This window comes from Lonchura striata, chromosome 5 (assembly GCF_050655825.1).
Source record: "Lonchura striata isolate lonStrDom1 chromosome 5, ASM5065582v1, whole genome shotgun sequence".
Classification (NCBI taxonomy): domain Eukaryota; kingdom Metazoa; phylum Chordata; class Aves; order Passeriformes; family Estrildidae; genus Lonchura; species Lonchura striata.
In genome coordinates this window covers 47099618-47117975 of record NC_140707.1, presented here as the reverse complement: position 1 = coordinate 47117975, position 18358 = coordinate 47099618, and the positions used below count along the sequence as shown (strand labels likewise).

At 36.5% G+C, this 18358-nt stretch overlaps 1 protein-coding gene across 9 annotated transcripts in view; it reads right to left on the bottom strand.

The window, feature by feature from the left end:
- Positions 1 to 18358, bottom strand: part of NUBPL (NUBP iron-sulfur cluster assembly factor, mitochondrial) — a 183547-nt gene that overhangs the window by 139576 nt on the left and 25613 nt on the right. For all 9 annotated transcript variants that reach the window (XR_014955677.1, XM_085580470.1, XM_085580471.1 and 6 more), the window contains exons 5-6: positions 14871 to 14910; positions 14691 to 14781 (exon numbers count right to left, since the gene is read on the bottom strand). Coding sequence is in view for 8 of the 9 variants with exons in the window: in XM_085580470.1 (XP_085436596.1) it covers positions 14691 to 14781; positions 14871 to 14910 (131 nt within the window). In the remaining variant the exon portion in view is untranslated. The remainder of the gene's footprint in view (positions 1 to 14690; positions 14782 to 14870; positions 14911 to 18358) is intronic.

Genomic DNA, 18358 nt, shown 5'->3' with positions numbered 1-18358 from the left:
GAAGAAACTGGGTTAGCATCTTCTAATTAAACTAATCACCAGGTTGATACAGCTATGTTAAAAGCATCATCTAAACCACAAATTATCTTTGAGTTCTCCTTACTAATACACAAAGGCAAAATCATTGTTTAGCTACCAAACCCAAAGCCAAATAACACATTTTTAAGGCAGTATTATCAGGACCCAACTTAAGCCCATAAAATTTATATAAGCTGTCTGAATCAGATTTTCCCAAAAACAACAGAAGGAAATATTATAAGTATTGGCAACAAATATTAAAAGAGAGAAGCTAATAAGCTCACTCTCCATATGTTTATATACCTTCATAATGATGTCAAAAGCTGATATAAAATTTACTGAAGACTTAAACTATACAATGGAAAGCCATGTTCCTAAATTGCTTCATACGTTATTTAACTTCCTTAAGTTGCTTGAGAAATAAACAGAATTTTCTTCTTAAGTTTTGGTTCATTTTCTGGCATAAGAAAAAAATATTTTAAATTCCTTACTGAGGTACCAACAGACTACTGTAGGTTATCATTTAATGACCATCACTGAAACAATGATTTTAAATTGGCACTTAAACTAAAAATCATTAGATTAAAAATGTCAGAAAATTCTGTTTCTCAACCACAATGTACAATGCTTTTCTTGTACAGAAAAGGGAACTTCTACAGAGGCCAGTCTAAGGCCTTCTGAAAAAGGATTACTGAAGAAAGTAACATGATAGGTGTTACTCAAGTAACTTAAAATGCTGCTGTAGAAAACCCTCCAGTATTACCATAAATAGTGCAACATAAAAACTAAAATAGAATCAATTAGATGTAGACCACTGAACAGAGGCCAGAAGACAGTAAATCTCAATATAAAACTTAATTTTCTGCCTGGCGAGAAGTCATCAGGTTTTAAAGTAACTAGTCTTGAGTTGAAACATCAATTTTAAATAATAAAATGCTCATTTTATTTTTTCTAAACAACCTGTTTTTTACAAATGTGGATTAAAATTTGCCCTCCAAAATTTCTGTACTTAAATTTACAAGTATATCTTCAGCAGTCACTGAATTCAAAAAAACTACCACTTGCAAATGAAGCCAGTGTTGGAGATTCTGCTTGAATTACCTCAAAGCACAAAAATCAATACTTCCAACAAGAAGTAACAACAAGGCTGCACAAAATATAGAACCTTTCAACTCTACAGGAAGACTGAGAAGATGAAAGAGTGTAAGAAAAGAATGTAAGCAAGACTATGCATGAGGGTGAACAGAGAAGATTCATGACCATGGGACTGTGACTCTGAAGTTGGTATATGTTCTCTGAAAAAAAAAAATGCCTTTCAGTCAGAAAGGTGCAAGACAAACTGCACACACATTGTCCTGACAAGCAGCAGAACACAGAAAAAGCATTAATGACATAGACAAGATGTAAAACCGAAAACAAATAAATTTTAAAACTATATACATTTTGCAGTCACACAGATACCATAGACACAATTTAAAGATGTGCTGAATGTCATATTCCTGAAGTAATAAGAGCCTTTACTATGAATTAGACCACAGATAATCTATTAAAGTGTGAAATTGTAACTTTCCAAAATAATTGCTATGCCTACAGACCAAAGCTTTTGCATTCACTAGTGTCTTCAGTTATCAAACTGCAACAATAAGTGTTACCTGTATTCTAAACCTAATTAAAATAATTTGCTGAAGGTGCTGATACCATGAGTCTCAGGGACATCCAGAGATTAGTGCCAAGCTACAGAGTCTTCCTATTTTTATTCACTTCCTACCTTTTTCTTTAGCTCCTGTTCTTATTTAATCGTTTTTTATACAGAACAAAAAATCTAGTAAAAGAACAATTTTAAATGGGTGCCCACTTTAGTTGCATAGGAAGAGCTGGACTCCAAAGGCAGCATTCTGCTAGGAGAATATAATCTTTCTTCTAAAGGATACTATTGATGGAGCGTAACACAGTAAGAAGTGAAACATCTACAGTTGCATGAATAGTACAGAAAAGCAGGTTTTTCCTTTGTTAGGGAGGGGGAGAGGGAAAAAAGCCCCATGACACTAATCTCTGGTACCTTAAGCACAATTACTTTACGTTTGTGTCAATCACTTGGGAAGTGAGAAATAATCACTTTCTACAAAGAATACTGGTACAAAACCTGCTGCTATTCTTGGATATCTGCAGTTATTTTCTGGGAGCAAAAGAGATATGGGAGGATGGTTTGAGCGAAGGATCAATCTGTCAGCTTCCAACAGACAGATCATTAAAAAGAAAAGAAACAACTCTGTGAAATCAGTTTGACATATTAAATAAATAATAATTTTTAAAATCTGTTTATAGTTACATTCATCGTTATTAAGTAAGTAAAATTGATGTGTAATGCTAAACAGTATGTTGAAGTTCAATCAATATTCCAAGGTAGCGAGGTTCCACTTTTATTTTGATCAAAAAGATGAAAAAGAACAGCTGAAAAATAGGAAAAAAGCATGCTCAAACAGCAGCTTTGGTGGGCTCCACCTACACATTCTCCCAAACACCTTGACTGCTCAGGAAAGGAAATAGAAAATCTCCATTGAGCATAAAATTTCAAACTGAAGCCAATCTGGAATCCATTAATTATACACATATTTGTGGGAAAGGAGAACATCTTATAAGCCAAATGTAGCAGTCTCTAAATGCACCTGCCACTGGCAACACTGAACATAAAGCAGAGTACATGTAGCCATTAAAAAACAGAAGAATCAAACCAAAAACAAAACCATAAAACCTGTGGTCCTGCTGTTATAATATCAACTGCTTAATATCACAATTAGACATATTAGAGAACCTACCTATAAAGGGCAAGATGTCAGTTTTCACTTCCCAGGCAGGTGGGGTCTAGCTGGATAAAACTATGTAAGCAAAAAGGCAAAAGCCACAGAAGCCACCATGATCCTATATAAGGCTGGCAGATAAGTTATTCCCTAGAAAGCTAAAGCTTCAGGTGAACTGAATTTCCTGCACAGATTTATTCATGCTCCCCTCTTCACACATCTAGTCCTGCCCTTAGGAATCTTGCATCTCTGACTAGTAGTGAAGAGGGTTATGACTGCTGCATGCGATTGCAGGGCACTCTCCAAGGTAGCAGGTAATACATCCTTAAATGCTAACATAACCAAAATTGTACCTCTCACCTCCAGGCTTCTAAAGCTGTTATTATGAACAGAGAATAAGCCCATGAAGTTCAGCTGAAAGAAGGAACTTTGCACATAACAGAAGATGTTCAGTTTTGGCTTTAAATCTTCACACAGCTGTCCAACAAGGTTGCATTAAGGTGCTGAAATCCAGGACAGAGACAGAAAGTGAGCCCACAGGCGTTTCCTTATAGCCCTCTCGTTCAACACCTTCAGCACCACTTCGTTCCACTTGGTAAACTTACTCCCACTGACTTACACCATTAATTTGCACTTACTCCACACCAAGCTCTAAACTTCAGCACTCCAAGATATAGCACCTATCCTGCTACAGCACTGCCAAAGAGTCTGAAGGTACCTCCAGGTGGGCAAAGTATCTCAGTACCACAGAGTGGTAAGTGATGTGTTCCCACCACTCCAGGTAGGCAGTGACTGCAGGCTAAGCTTTGGTTTAAGTTTTCATATTCCTGCAGGCAGGGTACCAGCCTCTTAGGCACAGCCATACCTACATCCCTTTTTGCATCTAACCTACAGCAAAGAAACAAAGAATAGAAACAAAGAATAAACCCTCTTATTATTGGAGGAGAACAGAGAAAGAAGAGTAGAATGAGGTGTCTCCTATTTTTTTGAAAATGTTTATATAAATAATGGAATTTCATTTAGAAAATAAAACAAGCAGTGTCTCTCTTTCCCTCGCTCTTCTACCACCACCACTCCTGTTCAACAAACATTTCAATTAGTGATTAAATCATTGCCTCTTTGCAAGAATGGTGCTGGATGTCATTTAGGCACAAAGTTCTGAGCTTTGCTGCAGAGAAACCTTAAACCACTTTCCCTTAAAACCTTGAGGGAAAAACTTTTAAAAATCTAACCCCAGCTCAGCCATTTTGAGATAGTATGAGCTCTCGGCCATTTCTTCCTGTCTCATCAACAAACCCAGGAAAACAGTTGCATGTTTTGCATTTGTTTTATGCAAAGGAGAGTAGACACATGCATACCTGTGTAATATGTGTGAGAGATGAGACTACTAGAAGCAGAGCAAAGAAAACACTCTCCCAGCAGTAACTGCACAGTCATAACCATGACAGCTGAGGAACCAGGCCAAGAAATGTTTGCTGTAAATACATTCTCACTATGCTGTTAGGCTTTTTTTTTTTTGCCTTTTTTTTAATCCTCAAAGACATTTAAAGTACATTTACTGCAAATGCTTCCAGTTCAGCAGTAAGATGTCGGCTAATGTTTTTGGGATTTTGTGGTTTTCTTAGCACCTCTCTCTATGACTGTCAATTCCTTTCAGCAACTATAATCCCTTTTCATATCAGCTGCTAATGCAAGCCAATAAAGCAACAGGGAGCTGTATGGATCCTGCTTCATTAAGGGAAGAAAGGCAAAAAAACAGGTTCTCTAGCTTCAGCTGGAAACAAAAAGAATCAAGCCCATATTTGTTCAGTCACACCCACCCCAAAACACACAGGATCACACAAGTCAAAGGGTGACAACAGAAGTACTCTAACTGGGGGACAGAGGAGGGAAAGAAAGAGCTTCTGTCATCTCCCACACTTCTGGCTACAGTACATCTCTGCATCAACATTCAGCTTCTGAGCTCCTGGAAGTACCATCATCTCCTTTAAATATGTACATACTGATTGGGACTGGATAAGGCAGTTCTCTCTGAACAGACAGGACCTTTCAAGGCGATTATTAACGTATGAGCAAATAAGTGATGATTATACAAATTCCTGCAGCAAGCTTTTCTAAACATCAGCATCACAGCTGAACCACAGTGTAGAAATTAGTGTAGAGATTTCCACCGATTTAAGTCAGTTTGGAAGGAGAAGCTAGTTTATCTGTCCTTTAGTCTCAGCAAAATAAACGTAACAAAAAATGAGTATGAGAATCTTTAAAAACTTTTTTGTAAGGTATGAATGGATCATATTATCTTACCCTTGAAACAGTTTCCTTAATTTCAGTGAAAAAACAAGTGAACAAAATTTGACCTTTCTTGATTTAAAGGAAAGCTTATTAAAGACTTCAGAAAAATCTCACAAGCATTCTGTTCAGAGTTATTGTTTAGCATCTTTCAGCTGCAGATGCAGTCTTAGTGGCATATCCTAGTGCAGTTTTAGCACTGGCAGTTCAGTCACTATTCATTACTGAGTGTTGCTCCTCTTATCAAAATACCTCCAATAGCAAAGACCTTTCTAAATAGAACAAATGCTTAATACCAATTATTTTGTTTAAGGATGAAATGTCCTTATCTTTTCATTCTCATACTCTAGATCACAAAAACAAAAACAGAAAAGCTTTCCAAATCCCTAAAGATTCAACTGCTCCTATTGGTGTAATTAACTTTTTCCTTTTGTCAAAACTATAAGGTGGTAGACTATAGCTTGAACTTACCATCTCCATGCCCACCTCAGGCTGAGGCATCTCAAAACAAACAGAATAAATATTATTGTAACTGTGGAAAAGCCAGCAAATTTTCCAATGTAGTGACACACTAAGTAAGAGTACTCTATTCTATAATTAGGCACTGCAAATATGCAAAAAACTACCTTCTTTGTTGTTTATAATATAATCACATACGTACAGCAGCTTTGTTTAGTTCTATGAAATGCAAACTGTAAATATCTGCAACTGACTATCTGCCTCAATTACTTGGAGGTAAATTGGATAAACACATGAATATTATGAAACACATGTCAGTTTTGAAATTAGCAAGTATCCTAAGATGGATGGATGGATGGATATTTGCCAAAACACAAAACATAGGAAGAGGAATGCAGTATTATTCTGCACTAGGCATATGTATTTCTGCTACATATCTCCTGTTGATACACAAACAAGAGTGCATAGACTCTTACATTTGTACTAGAACACAAAAAGACTACAAAAGTTTGAAAAACAAAGAGCTATTTATGCTTCTTACCCCTTTTGCTAAAATTTCCCATTGCACCATCCGACTTTTCCTGTCTTGAAAATTTAGTGTCATAATACAAGTTAAATGCCTTCAGTGTTCATCTCTTGATAGTTCCCTTTCTAAACCAAAAAATGTTAAAAATAAGATCCACACAAAAAAAATAATCTGGTTTCACAGCAGTGCTCCTTCTTCACTTGCTCTTTATATTTACAATAAGAATAATTTTCAACATTGATTCACTATTACTATTCTGGGCATCCTTTCAATTCGCTGAAAATACAGCTACAAAACAATCAGAGCCATCAAATTGTTATTGTCTTCCTCCTGACCCAATATGTACCATTCTCATTCCCATTCCATTACTCCCTCCCATGCACCAATATTGTCTCACTAATTTTGTACTGGTAAGACAGTTCTTTTGCCCACACTATAATAATTTAATCTCTGACATTTACCATGTAAGCGACTTACCATGTAAACACAGCAAAAGGGGTACTTTCTGCCATTGGTTTAAGAAATTTATCTAAAGGATGACAAGTTTTTACTATCCTTAAAATCCAAATTTGCATCTATTATCTTAAGACACTGCCAAAAAGTGTGGAGAAATAATCTTTCAAATAGTAACCACTGGGAATGACAAGTGATGTATTCCCACCACCCCAGGTATGCAGTAGCTCCAGGCTAGGCTTTGGTTTACATTTCCATTCCTGCAGGCAGAATTCACATAGGCACTCCAATATTCAGTGCAGTAATGAATGTTCTTTTTTGCATCTAACCTACAGCAGCTAGAAAAAAAAGAACAGACCCCTTTGTCAGTGGGGAAAAAAAAAAGAAGAGTGGCATTAGGTTTCTCCTGTAGTCCACATTTTGAAACTTGCTATATAAATAAATATCACCAGTATTCCTGTCTAGAAAATACTTACAAACATGGCAGCCTTCAGTTCATGTCTCCAGGGTCCACTCCTGCCCTCCCCTTCCAGCTTGCCTTTCATCTAAAAAAATCTGACATAAAATATTTATTCTACTTGTTTTTTTGAAATTACTTTTCCTACCATCTTTGCATTTTTCTTTGTGCAATTACATTTTAAATTACTCGGGGCTGACACTGATGGCAAGATTCAACAAAGAAACAAAATCAATGTATGCTTCTCCATGCACTACAGAGAATGGCTAGATTTCTTAGTCTGAGTTTCATAGAGGCCTGCACCCTAGACAGTAAACTACTAAAGCTAATGCAAAACAATTGCCAGAAGTCTTCAGCAAAACTTCTTTATGCCATCCCTACTCAATTCTTAGTGCCTGAGAGCACATCAACACCTGCTTCAAACCTCTCCTAGATCAAGGTACTTCTATAAAAACAAGAGGTATGATAGGAAAACAAAATATGTATTTCTTCTATTTTTTTCATAGTTCATATTAAGGATACTCATTCAAAAAATAAAGCCTATTTGGGTTTGTCTTTTATGTCACCACCTCAGCACCTCAACAGTCTAAAGAGACAAATGCTACTGAGGAAAGGATGGTCTCAATCATTACGTTGAAACATGTTGATTTGGCTGCAACACTTAATGCTACGACTCCCTCGCTTAGTGATTAAGGCAGTCATATTAGAGAGACACCTACATGCAGTTTAGGTTTTGACTGAGGGCTCTAACCAATGATTTCTGTGATGGGCAGAACCATTTTCTTCTCTCTGAGCTTCAATGGAGTTACAGACTGACAATCAAATATGCAGTGGAATGCCAATTTTGGAACTAATCCCAGACTCACAGAACAACTTAGGTTTGAAGGACCTCAGGGACCTCTGTCTGCACAAAGCAGAAACAATGTAAAGCAGGTTACTCAGATTTTGCCCAGCTGAGTTCTTAATATCTTCCAAAAAAGTTTTGAGAATGTCTCCCGGAAACCTGTTCTGACAGGCAATTGCTTCAACTGTAAAAAACCAAACCACCAACACCCCCTCACATTTCTTACTATATATTGCAACATACATTCATTACATCTTGTGCTATTAATGTGCATGTCCACAAAGAATCTACTTTCATCTCCTCTGTATGTATCCATTAAGAAGTTCAAGAAAACAGTTCATATCTCCCTTTAACTGTCTCAAAACAAAATAAACCCAGTTCCTCACTGTCTCTTTGCACATTACAGGCTTCACAGCCCAGTATCACCTTGATGCCTCTTTGCTGGAGAATATACAGGCAAGGTAGCATGCACAATCTAAAGCTAAGCAATTGCATATGTATCTGCAAAAGAGATTTCAGTTCTGAAGAATACCAGTCATGGTGAATGCCACCGATTTACACTGATCTCAGGCATTCTTAACAGATATATGTCATTCATACAAACAGGCAGTGAGAACCAGGAACACAAAATGTATCGTGTTCAAAAGAGAAAAGTTTTATAAATATAAAGAAACATCAAAGAAAAATATATTTATTTGGAAGTTACAAATACTATTCTTTGTATGTCTCTGCATCTCTCATAAAAAATGGTAACTCATTATAGTTACATATAGTTCACTATAGTGCCGAACACTACAGAAATGCAGAACAAAATTTCCATGGTGCCAAAAATGTAAGGCAAAAGACAATACATGGTCACAAACAGAAGCCAAAGGACGACTCTTAGGAAACCATACCCATCAATCAGACAAATGGCTCAGCACATAGTACTTAACTACTTCAGTGACTATGTTCTCGTTGTTTACTGCTTCAAATCAAATCCACATTGTTCCTCCTAATACAGAAAGCTTTCCCTTACTTTTTCCATTGTTCTGTTTATAAGAAATGCATTTATACACACAGACACATAAGGCAGTGCAAAGCTGAAAATTACAGGCTGAAGAATTTCTGAGCTATAAGACAAGAGTGTTATGCACACACATGCCAAAGAAGATTGGACTGATGTTGACAGACACCATGTACAGAACATTTGACTGCCTAGAATGTGGACAATACAACAACCAATGCCAACTTGGTGGCTATTTTACCAGGTATAAATACATTTGCTCTCAATACCTTACCTATTTCTGTCTTCTCAAGTGCAGCATTAACTTACAGCTAAATAAACCACCCCTAAAGAAATTCCAGCCCTAATCTATACCTGCAACCTCTCCAATGTAAATGGTGGAAAGGAGGATGCCAATAATTACATACACACTTCTCAAACAGTAGCAACTGGATGTCGGAATCTACTAAGTAAGGCCACTTAGTGGCCAAACAAAAATAGTATTGATTATTTATAATCTCCTCTATAGAGATGAGTCACTTCAGACTCATCAGAAACCCAAAACAATATAGCCTCCATAGTATTTGCTTTCCAAAAATTAAATACTACTTCTGTTTCAAAGTTACCTTAATCCCCTATCTTTAAACATGAGTTTTTATTGTTCTATTCACACAATGGTTGCTTTTATGGCAGCTTCCAATATGGGCTCTTGAAATAGCCCAGACCTCACAACCCATAGTCTGCTCAATATTTTGAAGACTATTTATCCATTTGTCTCTATCTTCCCTATTCCTTACAATGTATGTGTGCAGGTTCTGGCTGCAGTAGAGTTAATTTTCTTCACAGTGACAACATGATATACTCAGCAACTACCTATGTATGATAACTAAGCATCAGAGAATCCTTACAAAAAAGGTCCAAGTTTCATACACTCCACTATACAATTGCTACCATCACTATCTCTAGCAGGTGCTGGTTTTGAAAGTAAGTAGCACATGGAGTCCTCATTCCTAGACGAATTTTCAAAATTACATACAGATTAAATAACCATATAAACTGATTTCAAACTTTACTGATTTCAAATTTTTTAAAGGATAAGCCTGAATCTTTAGACTACAGTCCTATTCAGCTCTGGGTTAGCTAATAACTTTGATCCTTCTTCTGTTTAATTTATGGTTTTCAACATGAATTTACAGGGAACAAAACTTGTCCAAGCATCAAAGTTCAAGGCTACACTTCCTTTTGCTGATAATGGCTCTGCATTGGAAGTTTTATTTAATTTGCTTTCTGATAACTTCACTGTATTCTTTCATTCTAATTATACCCATCCCAGTGAAACTTTGTTTTATTTTCATTTTCTTTCAACACCTACCTTGACTAAAACAGCGGCTAAAGTGGTGCTAAAATAAGCAGGAAGAAAGAGTTAGAGGAACTACAATTTGATAATAATAAGAGTATTTTAGGGACTCATTATAATTAAGCCATTGCAGGAAAAACATCATCTTTCTGGGAACAGGGCTTCATCCCTATCAAGTGCATCAAAGGAACCTTTAGGATTCACAAATACTTAGAAGCACTGAGGCTCTGCTTTATAGCCATAATATACCAAAGATGCAAAAAATATTCTAGGTACTCTTGAAAACTACGATAAAGAAGAACTATAAGAGTCCTGCCTCTTAAGATCTGACTAGCCTGCAAAAACATAGGTTAAAATGTCATATCAGGGTAACAAATCCTATTAAGGGTGTTTATCCACCCAAAATCCACGCCTTGGAAAAAGAACAGACTTCTAGGCTAGTTTCAGGGGGACTGTTTACACAAAACATGATTGTTGGTATCTATAATCCATGTTGTGTAGGCAACACTTGCTTCCAGTAGTGATATAACTTTATCTACTGATTGGAGAAAGATACAAGGAGAATATTACATAATAAAATATGCATTTGCATTTTATCTGTAGTCCTATTTTTTTTTTAAGAGAAGCAGACTTATGTGCAGAATATTGATTTTTTTTTCCTTCTCTGCTGATAGTTCAACTAGGTAACACACACAGAATAAGATAGTGAGTCCAAGATCAGAGAAACCAACAATTGCTATCTTTTAATATTAAAAGTTCTACTGATTACTCTCTAAACAGGAAGCCCCCTCCATTTGTATTGCTTCTATGACTATAGCGACAGTAAACTGGCAGTCAGCACAGAGTCACTTCCTTTCTTGGAGCCTTCTGGCAGAATAATTGCCACAACACATTCCATGACATACAGCAGGTTTGTATCTTCACCCTCCTAACTGCTCTTTCACCATCAACTCTCAAGATGTCCTAAGTCAGAAAACAGAATGGTGCTAGAAAACTTGCCATATGGAGTGTATGGGACAGTGGTAATGGTATTTGAAATCCCTGCTGAAAAAGCAGTTCAAATCAGAGATCAAGTTTTGCTTGCCTTCTCTTTTTTTTTCTATCATCTTTTTATGTCTAAGGTTCTTAGCCACCTACTTGATGCTTATTTCAACAGCTTTTCAGACACATTACTGTTCGAGTACAGGCTTTAGGCAACTCTCAAAAAAATTGTATCATTACTGTGCTTAGCCTAAAGGTTAGTCAGAAATCAGTCCCACAACAAATACAGCAAGATTATGAGTTTTGAGGTAGGTTGCTTAATCTGAACCAAATACCATCACACTGAATTAAGACACAGAGTAAAGGAACAAAGTAAATGGGACCAGACAAAAGAGTAGGCAGCTTTTCAAGTGAAGTGAAAACTGCATAGGAAAAGCCCAGTGCCATGGGTGACACTGGAGAGCTATGAAAGCTTCCTTACCTAGACTATAATTATACCTTCAGAGAAAAGAATGATCTTTTAAAACTTAAATTTAAAAAAAATACTCTCATCTACCTCACCTACAGGCAAGCAAGATTCAAAAGTGTTAACAGAGGTGAAAGACTTTTTACATGAAGGTATTTGGGACAGGGAAATAAGAGTTACAACCGAGATCAGTGATAGACCATCCTGCAGTGTAAATGGGCCTACAGTACATCTTTTTATCTTAACAAAGAAGCCACTTCTCAGCCACAACAAAATTTTTGGCAATTTCAAGACATACAAACTAGAGATATATTTAACAGAAAGAGTTATGCATATGTTTATAAAGATCAAATGTTCCATTACTGTTTGCAATTCACTTTCGTTACAGGTGAAATATCATTTCCTTCTGTATTTCTTGTTCTTTCAATAGCTTAAGAGCATCACTTTCCTTCTTTTCTGTTGCTCAATTATTTTGTTATAGAATCAAAATGCTATATGTTTTCATTTATATACTAATCAATATATAGGTAATGTAAGTAATATAGAAACCTGAACTGTTTACTTTGCTTGGTATTATAAGGCACACTTCCTTCAAATTCTGCTAAAGGAGAACAATATGGTCTGTTGCAAAAAAACATCCCTGCTCACGAGATATGCATTAGAGAAACACCAAGCACTCACTACTTGACTATTATTGCCCATTATCTACCACTCTGACACTATTCAATAAACCTGTCTTACAAAGAGCGAGATCATGTGCACTAAGTATATACAAAAAGCATTATGTATATATTTAACGAATACATTTAACAAAGTAAGAATTCCATAAATTTTTAGAAGTTCCAAGAGTAAGAGAAGCATTGAAACACTCATTACAGGCACTCATCTTTATGAGTCAACAAGTCCCCATTACAGAATTTGGAAACTAAGCAATTCAAATGCTGTACTGAAGCATCAGAAGCATGACAGACTCTAAAAAAACATATTTGATCATATGGAAAGAACCAAAACACATCCAAAATTATTCATAGAGTGAATGCATGGTCTTGATGCTATCAAACAATTAAAAAACCTCTCCACCATCTAACAGTAAACACAAAAATGAAATAACACCAGTGCTTTTAGGGAAAACATCTGGGAACATCTATGTTTTCTATCAGGCTGAATTAACTATTTTAAGAACTTAGTATTTTACCAGCTTTTCTGAATGCACAGGAACTTCTTACACTTACATTATACTCCAAATCTAGATTAGGGAGCTAATTTAAATGGTTTCTATGCAGCTAAAGAGATAAGCTGTTTCTAAAGAATATGGGTTTGGAAACTTAAATACCAGCAGAAGCATTTAATTGTTGGAAGCAACTTTATCCTGTAAAACAAGAGGTAATAGCTAAGACCAACCAGAACAGATAAAGAGAAAACAAAAATGTTTTAAGTCCCCAATAGAACACAAAACTATTTCTAATATAAAATAGAACAATAGTATCTTTAGAAGGATCATCACATGCTGTGGTTCTGTCTTGTTTAGGTGTCCAAGGTTATTAAACTATTGGTCCTACAGTTAACCCGTTCCTGAGAATGGCTGGTAACTGCAGAAGGGAAACTACAGTTTTTAAAAACAAAATAGCACATCTCAGTCTGGAACATGCATTCTTTCCTTTCTTAAAGCCACCTGGACATCAGACAGACCTGTTCATTTTCCCTTGTGATCTGTGAGCTTCTCTTCAAAAGAAGAGATGCAAACTTTTCCAGCTCACATTTAAGACTATCCCGGTCATCACACAGAAGCACATTGCATGTGAACAAGAGAAATTTAACCATAAAGCCTTCCTCCTTCACAGTTTAGGTTTCACTGCCAGGGAAATCAGTGATACCCTGAGCATTAATGGACTTGTCTCATTTCCACAGCATGGCTGGCCAGCATGTAACTGCACTGGTTGCTAGGGAGCAGGGAGCTCATTACACAGCATCACCCGCACCCTGCACAAGGATGCTGGCACACACTCCCCATCTGGGACACTGCGGACTGAGAACAGCACTGCAGTGCCTGCCAGCCTCCAGTCTCCAGGGCAGAGCATGCCAATACAGCAGGTGCTAGCTTTAGTACTACCTTCAAGGTTTTACATTCTAGTTTCCTGAGCCAGCCAGTGCAACACAGCACACAGAGGTCAGAATGGTCTCCACAGCTATTGGCATGGATACCCCTTACTTTTAAAGGTCAATTCTTGACAAAGATGTTCTTCCTGAAATTTTGGCAGACATATGATTTCTGTCACTAGAGCAGTATGTGCCACTATTCTAAAACCTGTGCTAAAGGAGAATTCAGTAAAAATGGAAATAGGCTGAAAAATATTATTTTCAGTCATTAAAGAAGCAGAATATTTGGAAGCATTTAAAGAAGACAAACAGAAACCTTGTGATCTCCAGGCTGTACACAGTAGATCTCTAGAATGGATGCCAGCTGTGAACAATGTGGGTCACTTCGAAGTCTAAACATGCAACCTTAATGCATTTTTTCAGCTATTTGTCTCATTAGCACTCCACAGATCTCTTCAAAATAAAAGAAAAAAAATCTGCCACAGAATAAAGAAGTAATCCCACTTCTACATGCCACTAGATTTATTAACTAACAATCTATCTGCATTACAAAGAGATTGTAGCTAATGATTTTCCTGTACCTGTCACTTCAAATGCCATCCAAGAATCCTTAGTGCTGGTGAATTAACAAGCACATAAGGGAATACAGCTGTAGATATGCATAGATACCTATACATTCAAAATCCTTAGGCAACTTCAAAATGCTTTTTTTTTTAACAATTGCATAAAGAAACATAAAAAGAAATGAGATGGAAGGCAAATTGGGGTAATTCACTCATCAAAGGCATAGAACAACAGATCTGTTTGAGGTGGAGAGGTAAACACAAAAGTATCAATTTCCTCCCTTACCTGAATTTAACCACTAACATATGAAATAAAGTTTTGGATATTCATGTATCAGTTAAATGCATTTCAAAATAACTGATTACTGTGAAGCAGAAATACATAACTAAGCCTTACCTGTCTCAACAATTTTTCAACAGCTGACATTACCATGAGCCCTCTCCATACAACCGGGGCAGTCTCTTCTATCAAGAAACCCATAGACATGCTGAAACAATAAACAATAACTTGAGGTTTACAGCACAATACCAAGTACATGTGAAAATAAACTTGATTTAAATAAAAACACATGCTTACCATGCGATTCCATAGTTCTTAAGTGGCCTCATTAGATTTTCTAAAACAAAAGCAAACAAGGGGTTTTTTTTTGGAGGGGAGATGGTTTTAAAGTATTTTGTTTTTTTTTGAAGAAGTAAGCTTACACTTTTTTTTTCTTTCAAGAGCAATTTAAATAGTTATTTAAACAGTTAACAGTTTTTTAATTATCTCTATTTAAACAATTATTTTTCCTCCCCATCTCTTCATTAAATGTATGGATTTACCTACTCTGCCCAAGAATCTGACTCCACTTCTTAGGTTGCTACATTTTACTAATGCCATTCATCTTCTGCCAGAATAACAATGTGTTTGTCCATAATATAATGTCACTTTGTGCTGCTAAAATCAATCTAATTTTATGAAATCCCTATGCTGAAAGGCATAAATTCCCTATCAGTAATCACTAAAAGCTGAGTCATTTATATTGGAAAAAAACCAAAGTCGTAAAATATGGTGGGATTTTAATTCTTATTTTTTAATCTACTCTATCTACTAATCTCATGAATCAGAGGAGTATTCCCATTAACATATTAGAGATTTGGGGAATTTGTCTCCTTCTGTTAAATCTGCTACAGAAACCCCAGAGCAGAGATACCAAATAAAGCCAACCCTAAACTATACATCGTCAACAGCTTCAAGTAATTAGTCACAGATTTCTTCAGGTTGATAGAAATCTGCAAATCTTCTCAAATTTCTGTAGTAACAAAAGATGCTTATTTGAATATTGCAGATGCATTATCCTTGTCATACTTCTTACTTCTATACCTTCCAGTGTCAAGAATAAAAAGCAGGGAGGGAATATTGTAATTGTTCTGCCCGCAAAAAGGCATGCAAGCAGAAAGCAAACAAAACAATAAAAAAGAAGGCATTCAAAACAAAATCTCGCAAAAGCCGAAACTCTTCCTTGTGGTTTCTACCATCTAAATCCACACCTTATCTCAAAATGGCACACACACTCACAAAAACAACAACTGGCATTTTATTTGGTTTAGCTGATATCTTGGAAGAGCACACACAGGCAGGGACTAGCAGAAAATAGGAAGAATACTTTAAACAATAGAAAATATACAACAATGTAGATTTTGACAGAAATCCTTGATGCACCCGAAGTAAAATACATAAAGAGAGGAAAATAAAAACAATGTGAATAAAATAAAAACAATGCACTCAAAGCTGAACTCCAAATTCAAATAAAAAAACAACCAAGAACATACAAATTAAACAGCTAAACTCTACAGATGAAAGCTTTCAAGCAATCAAGCAAGTGAGCATTCAAACCATGTAATTTTGTAGAAATATGGTGAAGAATAAATTGGATGTTTTGGTTTACAAATCAAAAACAACAAAACAGGAAGATAAACAAATGTTGTATGACTACTGCATTCAGGAATGAGTTGGGAGCTGAAAAAGAGATTGGCTTGGACTGATACACTGCACCAGTGCATACAGCTCTTCTTGACTTGTGCAGCTCTTCAGTGTTGAGTCAGGACTTACTTTGGTGGCATTATACTGTCTAACCACATTTCTAGCAATCACAGTCTTACTTCCCCTGCTGCAATAAGACAGTTTAGTTATGAAGAGGCTGATGACATTGGAACTTTGGCCTAGAGCCATCTCTAGGCACTGTTTTGGTGGCCTGGTAAACAAGACATACACCACAAGTTAAAATACTGTTAGAAGTATTGAGAGAAATTGCTTCATGTTTACCTACGAGAGTGGTTAAAAAAAGAAGAAATAGGAAAAGTGTATTTGCAACAGTGTATACCACTGCAGACTCAAGGTTTCCTTCATTTTTTTTGTCACAAAATAGGGGCAATTTTAAGACAAAACAAAATTAAAAGGGGAGGCCAAGCTTTGACTGCCGATCATGAGGTTCAGGAACTGGAGAGCAAGATGAATGGAAAAGATGCATTATTCTGGCAAGTTCACCAAAACACTAAGCCACTTCTCAGTTCAGTCCAACTGGGCTACACTATGTGAGTCAGACATCTCAACATGCATGGACAATTTCTTCTGTGCAGAGAAGTGCACAGGCTGAGCACACACACCTTCCAACATCTCCCCTTCCTTCACAAAATAGGACAGTTCCTGTGAGCAGACAAACACTGACCTACAGAGCAACAAAAGTGGCCTCTGTTTTTAAAAATATATGCATGGTTTATTTCTCAACAGCAGAACTTCATTTTACTAAAACTGCATCTCATTTTCTTTGGTTAACAACAAGGACTATAAAATGCTCTGAGCAGCAAGATTTAATCAAATTTATAAAATGCAGAGGAACAATTCACAACTTGCCGCATATTCTAGATCTAGTGTTCTGCATATTTTCAAAGTAATACAAAATACTGCAGAGCTCCCCACTGTTTGCCTACTGCTAAAAATCATTCTTAAGACTAATCTCAAATCTAAAGTGCTTCAGTGGGCATTGGTAATCACCCTTGTCTCATCAAAAGCAACATGCCTTCCTTCTCTTTCACTGTGGGTCTCATGAAGATTTTCTAAAACATAACATGTAAAGAAGATTTAGCTTAATGAGATCTCATTAACATCTCTAATTCCCATTGCTTTTATAGTATGCTTTTCTGTTATCAGAAGCCTATCATACAGCTCCAAAACACAACAAAACAGATTTCTTAGAATCATAACACACAGCAATAGCATACCATTTATGCCAAGAGATAAATAAAATAGCCTAGTTTGCAATTTTTCTAGTAGGCTTGATGGCCCTAAGTAAAAGACTGCTGTGTTTTCTCTGAACATACAAAATCAGATCAGCAAGATCAATGTAGCACCAATGACATATCAGTAAATGCCTTTTCTGACAGAATACAAGTAGGGCACTAGAAAAGGCAGATGCGTCAGTTTATGACAGCATTATAGCAGATTGCTGATTAAAAGAGTTCTGGGACTGGTCTGAAGATTGAATTGTTACTCACATGGGGAAGAGTAACATTGATGTAATGAAGATGGATGTCCATTACATCAATGAAAATGCATTTTTAAATTCTTTTTTACTAAGCTTTTTCTCCCCAAACAAATCATGCCTTGCAAACAGACTTTCCTAACAAGGTAACTGAGTTACTCCAAATTTTCTCTAAAAAAAAATGACATAGATGTTCAACAATGGCCAGGGTCACGGGGTCAGTAGAGCACAGAAGGTGTGTGCAGAATTACATTACATATATATATATGTATATGGTTTTGGCTGGAGTACAGTTATGTTTCTTCACAGTAACTGCATGGTTACATGTTTTGGATTTGTGATTAACACAGTGTCAAAAACTGTTCTGCTTCTCACACCACCCCACCAGCAAGCAGGCAGGGAATGCGCAGGAAACTGGGAGGGCACACAGCCTGAACACATGACCACAACTGAGCAAAGGGATATCCCACACCATATGGCCTCATGCTCAGCATATAAAGCTGGGGAGACAAAAAAGAATCAGGACTACATTCAACATTATGGT